The sequence below is a fragment of the Vanessa cardui genome, chromosome 8, assembly GCF_905220365.1.
Source record: "Vanessa cardui chromosome 8, ilVanCard2.1, whole genome shotgun sequence".
NCBI classification, from domain to species: domain Eukaryota; kingdom Metazoa; phylum Arthropoda; class Insecta; order Lepidoptera; family Nymphalidae; genus Vanessa; species Vanessa cardui.
This window is the reverse complement of record NC_061130.1, coordinates 1,919,425-1,926,782: the sequence shown is the minus strand read 5'-3', so window position 1 is coordinate 1,926,782 and position 7,358 is coordinate 1,919,425. Positions and strand designations below refer to the sequence as shown.

General features: G+C 33.5%; 1 protein-coding gene across 1 annotated transcript; it reads left to right on the top strand.

Annotated features, from left to right (window-relative positions):
* The first annotated feature begins 3,090 nt into the window (after positions 1-3,090).
* On the top strand, positions 3,091-5,281 carry LOC124531729 (CUGBP Elav-like family member 4). Its single transcript, XM_047106240.1, has 2 exons — positions 3,091-3,162; positions 4,994-5,281. Exons 1-2 carry the CDS (start codon positions 3,091-3,093, stop codon positions 5,279-5,281), a joined length of 360 nt encoding a protein of 119 aa, XP_046962196.1.
* Positions 5,282-7,358: the final 2,077 nt, after the last annotated feature.

Here is a 7,358-nt window from a genome sequence, read left to right as displayed (position 1 = left end):
TGCAGGTTTCCTCACGATGTTTTCCTTCACCGCCAAGCACGAGATGAATTATAAACACAAATTAGGCACATGTATATATATAGTGGTGCTTGCCTGGGTTTGAACCCGCAATCATCGGTTAAGATGCACGCGTTTTAACCACTGGGCCATCTCGGCTTGAGATAGATGGATTGGTAAATGGGCCTTCTGATGGCCACCGCCCAAAAGTTATGGTATTCTCAGATTGATTAATAATTCCTCATTTCAACAATGAACAACTAGCGTTTTGAACTAAGATGTTATATCTGATGATTTGGTGATACTTTTCCATATATTGTCAATTAGAGCAGCATAAACCTGTGCTTATGAGTTTTAATCCACACTATATCATAAGAAGTAATATTGTTTACCGTTCATTTCAACGGAATTTGTTTGACTTTGGCAAATGTCAGTTCAAATTAATTTCAATTTGTGTCGAGTTTATTCAAAAAGCAAAATTCTCGTTCGCTATAGTCTGTTTGACATTTAATGCTTCATTTTAGTGTGTCAGGTGTTTTATTACTAGAGATCCTTATTCTGGCTGACTAATAAAACATAGCGTTTTTGTTACTAACTTTTAATGAAGGTTAAACTAAACATAAAAAATATAGCAAACAGTACAACAAATAATAATAATATTTGAAATATTAGATTATGAAAAAAAAGTTACTATTTATTAAAGAATTATTCAGCGTAATAAAAGTTTCTGGTTAGTTATAGAAAACTTATGTATTTCATCATTATCATCATCATCAGTAGCCTATGTTTGTCCACTGCTGGATATAGGCCTCTCCAAATGCATGGTCTTTCTTCGGCATATGCCGGGAACTGCGGGCCGTGGCTTGCGTGTGTTAACCATCAGGAGGATATTGCCCGTCATCGCCATGCTGGGCAGGCGGGATCGCAGGATGCAGCTTCTCGCACCGGTGACGCTGCTGGCCGTCACTGGCCTGTGGTATTTGGCTACGCCTATTTTTTATGGTTATACCGCCATCAGTCGGTCGCCAGAGACTCGTGTGCTGGCCGGCAGGATACACCACGGGCAGATGAGGTTGGCTTGGGGCACTAAGGTGTAGTTTGCGCTCCCTTACACCATTTTTTTTTAATCTTTTAAATAAACGTGGAACGGACGACCAACGATCGATCGGCGATCAGTACTAACTGACAGTGCCAATATCAATAGGTTGTTGTGATCGTATATCAACAATACTAAGCATAGCTGTGTAGTGGCGAAAGCTCCACCAATTATGAACGGTTGACAAGTTTGATGTGATATCCGAGCATCACTTTCTCATTTACAATATTAGGATATAAATTAACTGTATCCTTTAATCAACACATCTATTTGACGTGGATACAACGTACAAAGAAGCCTACTTTAGGCTGAAATGTTCCATTTGTTGGTTTCGAACTATCCTTTTGGGAAAATTCAGTGACGGGGAAATACAAAGGAAAGATTTGTACTACTGACGTTGCTATAATAGGTACTATTGGACGCCTGAGTACAGTAAAAGGGATATCGTTCAACAGATGATTTTAAACTTTAAAAGTATTAATATAGAGCTCGTTTTAGTTTATTCGCATTAGATTTGCGTGCGTGCCTCCATCTGATAGCACTTCTTGTAGTTTATGTATCAGCTACCTTTGTTCTCTATTTTCACCTTGAATTAAGAACTTTTTGGTGTTTTTTTTTTTATTTGAATTATTTATAAATATAAAAATATTATTGCGTTATCGCAAATACCCTTCGAATAACTTTTTTAATCAAAAATTCATATTCACCTAAAGGGTTGAATTTAATAATTAAGTTATTAAATTAGGGTTACGTAAGCGTGGATCTTTTTTTTACCTAACCTTTTATAGTAACAATGATAATCTTTATTGAAAATGGAACAAAAAATTTTAATAAATCTATTCAAATTAAACAAAATAAAATAACGAATACTCGTGTGCAAAATCTTATTATACAATCAATGTTTTAATGGTTGAACAAAAAAAACACATTTAAATAGTTATTTTTACTAGATTTAAAAGTATTATACAGTATACAAATTTTATTTACATATTTGTATTAAAATTAAAACCCAAGCAGTTAAAGTGTGATGAAAATATAAAATAAAAATAATTCGAAAATTTATAAAAACTATAAAAGTTCTTGCTAAAGTTGTACTAACGAATATTAATATGTATAAAAAATATCTAGCTGATATATCACTCACACAATGTTATGTGCTTTTTAAAAACATTAAATGTAAAAATACATTTAAAATTGGTTTCATAATTAAATAAATAATATCTTAATTAGAAGACCCATGTGTTTAAAAGATTTATTTAAAAAAATAACTATTTTCTCTACATATTCAAAATACAAGTATAGTCAGAGTAACAAAATCTTCGTCAGTTTTCAAATTCAGTCCTTTATCAAATCGTCAACTCTTAGTATCTTTTGAATCTAAACATCAAATCATTGTGATGCAATGTGTCATTCTCGATCGGTAAAGCAGATTATCGCTCATACTGAGCACACGAAAATAGATCTTAAATTGACGAACCTTTTTTTACCCCGACTGTACATAGATAGATTCTACACTTTCTATTCTTTTACACTTGCTGTACAGAGAGGAACTTGAAAATATTAATATATATACTTTAATTTTGTTCTTATAATATATAAAATAGAATACAAAAAAAACACATCTTAAACTCGTCACCCACTGAACAAGAGCTTTAAAAATAGGGACAAATTTTAATATCGCACGTAAACTCCCCTCGCTCTTTTCTCCCAAATAATGTCTTTATGTATGTATTTGTATACGACATTATGTGTCCTCACTTGGCGCGATCATAGAATTTCCATAACCTCGAAAAAACATTTTTCCGAACGTTATTACAGTCCCTTCATCCAATTCCCGAACGATTCTATATAATATTTTATGATAAAAATTGTGAGAGAATGTGGTTCGTACTGAGGACGTATTCAATATTCGCACCTTTTTATTGAAAATATGCATGTGTGTTGAATTAATATAAAATGTTTTTCATAAAAAAATATATTCTAAGTTTTTTTTTAATATGACCTGCGGTACAAATATACACGCCACAGATCTCGAGAATGCCAATCGAAGTTTGCAAGTTCAAGTACAGGTAAGTATTAAATATATATGTTTATTATTATTCTCGGTGAGGAAAACGTCATAATGAAATCTGATTCGGTGGGAAGGGATTTTTACTTAGCAGATATACTACATCTAAATCCTGTGTATATAACACAGGATTTTAAGCTTAAAAACTAAACATATATAATTCATTTAAAAACTTACTTATAATTTCAACACTTAATTTATTAAAACAATATTCATAAATAACTTTTAATATTTTTGTATTATAAAAATAATAATCTAAAAGAAGCAAGGAAAGTGGCCCTTTCTAATTCACTTTTTTTCTAAACAGCCATTAAGGGCGCGAATCATCCGAAACGACGCTGGTAGGTTAGAGGGAGAGGCTGAAGGGTGGTCCATCCCCTTCTATTTTCGGCGCTTGAGTTATAGTCCGGCCGAACACTGAAGACCTTTTTACCAAAATTCGCGTTTCGTTTTACGACTGCCTCCTAAGCATTGGTCGGATAAATTATTCAGGGAAACTTTTTCCGATCCTGATGTTGGTTTGGTTTTTATTAAATGCTAAACTGCCCCACAATTCTTACTGTTTCTCATCGATGTTCGAACGCATTATAGAAAACTTATCTTACGAATTCTATCGAATCAACTATATAGCTTGGAATTTTAACTAATACTTTTCTTAGTGTCATGGGTTGATGCGATTTGTTATTATTAAATTTCCCAGCTATGATTGTTTGCGGCTGTAATCTAAAGAAAGAGAACACATACTGAAGTATGTTAACAATACAAATTTCTTGCATAATATCGCGAGAGACAAGAGATTCGTAATAATCAACCGCGTCGCATAAACTGAGTTCACTTGCCTCTAAATATCTGCGAGGGTGAGTGAAAGGGAGGCCTGTATCAAGATTCGAGGCTCCCCCATAGCGTACGCTATGAAAGGACCGGGAGGGAATTTTAGGTTAGTGGACATGTAGACATATAGACGGGAACACGGCAAATTTGTTGCCTAATTTAGTTCGTCGTATTGTGTTTCTTTTGTGCGTAAGGTCATCGTTCATCGTTGTTGTGTGATCTTATTTAAATTAGCACTGTATATAATAAGTGTAATCGATGTTTAGTTATTAAGTGATCGTAAGTGTTCGATTTATATCGATCGATATATAAATAAAACAAGTATTAAATTGGTGGTATCTCGATTGTGGATTAAAAGTAAAAACGTTATAAAAAAAAAGTATAGTGTGTTTGACCAACGGTTGTTTGTAAACAGTACCGCGTGCGCTCCGATACGTAAACACAAACATACGTTTTCGTGTTAAACTTTTTTCCCGCTAAATTTATTTCTTTAATATATTAGTAGCTGAACGTACTGTAGTGTTAACTTTTAAGTATATCGCTCAAATTTTGTCAGTACCTAAATCGTGCCAATAATATTTAAGTGAATATAGTCGTGTAATTATTAATTAAAAAAAAATTGTATAGTTTAAGAAAAAAAAAAATAACAATTGCGAATAAGAATATAAGTTGTTTATAGCGTAGCACGTGTGAAACATTGAGTGGGTGAAATACACGAGGTCCCTGAGCCTCTACTATAAGGATCGATACCATTACGCATTACGCGAGCGAGACACAAACAGACAAAAAACACGCACACCAACGCACCCCACCCTACGCCCTCCGAAAGTAAACAGCCCGCGAAAGCTTTAAAACAAAACCGAATTTATAGTTTAAGAAAATTATAGTACAAATTAACTGTGATTAAGAACTATTTTAACTATTGTATCTGTACTGTGATAGTCATGCTGGTCGGTACGAATCTTTGCAATCCGGCTCTAATGTTCCCTACTTTCGTTCAGACTCATCCGGTTAAAACTATGATCCAAAGCCGGCAAGAGTCTAACGAGAGTTCGATGCCGTCGACTCCTGTGCACGGCGGCTATGATGCGAAGCGTGCGTCGCCACTCACACCGGCCGAGAGGACAGGAGCGCCGCCTGGTGCCGGTAAAGACGCCGTCAAACTTTTTATCGGTCAAATACCGAGGCACCTCGAGGAAAACGATCTGCGCCCAATGTTCGAGGAGTTTGGGAAGATTTACGAGCTAACCGTCCTCAAGGATAAGCACACCGGGATGCACAAAGGTTAGTCATACATGGATTTTAAAACATATATATTTGTAAACCTATTAAAAGTATATTATTTGAAATATTATTGATATAATTATATATTGAATCTGATGTATTTTGTATGTATTTTTAATTTAATAGAGTGAACGAATTAATTAACTTGTGAAGCAATCTTGAAGGCGCCAGAAAGTTTTCTTGGATGATATTTCTTCTCAAATGCTGAGTATTAATATTGAATTAATACTTATATATATTCAATACGTAGCCTTAGGTATAACCTAGAAAGAAGATATTGAAATACAAATAATAATAAATTAATATTATGTTGTCTTAAATTTTCGCGATTATTACACATTTAAATAAAACTAATTATAACGGATGAATCGCGTATATTAATTATTTTTAAACATCCCGACGTTTCGAGCACTTTGCAGTGTTCGTGGTTTTGGGATTTTAAATTTTAAATTTTAAAATCCCAAATCCAATTTTAAATTTTAAAATCCCAAATCCAACAGACTGCAAGACCTAAAGATACAGTTAGTGCCTTCTGCGTGCAACCGGAACGTTACTCAAGACATCAATTGAGAAATCGTTGGCGGTAGTTGTTAATAATATTTCCTTTGTTCTTCAAATAGACAAATGTCATCTTAGTCTACCCGTGACCACGAACACTGCAAAGTGCTCGAAACGTCGGGATGTTTAAAAATAATTAATATACGCGATTCATCCGTTATAATTAGTTTTATTTAAATTAATATTACGAATATTTGTCCTCTTTTATTTTATTTAATTATGTAAAGTCGTTGAAGCGGCAGGAAAATTAAGACATTTAAATTCAGTAACAGACTACTCTCGAACATGGAAAACGAAGAGTTTATGTCACGCATAATATATGCAAATAAATAAAACTGAAGATCGTTTGCGATTCCACGAAAGGGGAACATTATCTCAAGAGACACTCTCATGCGATGCCCTAGATGAAGATGAACTTGGAGACTCTATACTTGTAGGAATTGTGTCATCAACAACCTCAATTTAAGATTTCGATTCATAGTATTCAATCTGAACTGCAGTCAAATTTGAATCCTCGTCACTAGAATCTTTATCCGATATCTTACAATATTCATTTGTAATTTTTACCAATTTTGACGTGTTACTCAGGTCATTTTTTTTCTTTTGTCTTTTAAAGTCATTGTTATTGTTTTGAATCACTATTGCGTTTTCACTCCGTTTTTCATCATTCGACTTAGCACAAGGATAACAAGGGCCCGTAAAACTATTAGTGATTGTTTTCAGAAGTTTGGCTTCGTCTTTTTAGGGATAAGAGCAGAGTTTCAGCTATTGGTACTATGTACTCTTAAATCAAACATGCTTTATTTTTTACTTTTCACGTTAATATAATTCAACTGACTATTTTCCTATGGTTTATTGGTCTTTACTTTCATCAAATAATAATGTTCGTCAACTTTTAGGATCACTGGTAATTCTTAAATTCTATCAAGTGTCTATACAATTTTGGTTTATTATTATATTTCTCTGCGATGTAGGCTTCAATATAAAAATAGTGTTTTAATAATAGACTCACCAAATTATAATCTACTTAAAGTCATGTGGAGTCTAATAGGCCCTAAGCGCCTCTGTGTCGAGTATAATCAACAGCATGGCTAGCGAAACACTCAGGGTGAAGGGGGATAAAAGGATGGAAGTGAAACAACAATAACATTTACCGATACCTATCTGTTACCCTGAAGCTAAAAAGATAGAAATGTATTGCATTTCCTTAAGGAAATCATTAGTGAGAATAGGTAATTTCTTTAAACGAATTTGTAATATAGTCCAGCCAAGATAAATGTATACTTTTGTTTGATAATATTACTTGTTATTTTATTATTTACTAAACTCATTGAAATTATTTGTGTCTATATTAAAATAATATTTGGGATTTTCTACTACACCAGATGCATTCGCACTTCTCTATAATTGTATTAGTTGTTAAAAATTTGTTCTCTATGAGCTTGGCAATACTATAAATCTTAATATTACAGACAGATAATCGTGAATTGCCTAGCAGTTAGAACACGTGCAGGTTAAACCCGG

Coding starts and splice junctions, on each gene's coding strand:
- LOC124531729 (XM_047106240.1), top strand. CDS start 3,091: ATGACCTGCGGTACAAATATACACGCCACAGATCTCGAGAATGCCAAT. Junction 3,163..4,993: donor GTTTGCAAGTTCAAGTACAG/GTAAGTATTAAA, acceptor ACTTTCGTTCAG/ACTCATCCGGTTAAAACTAT.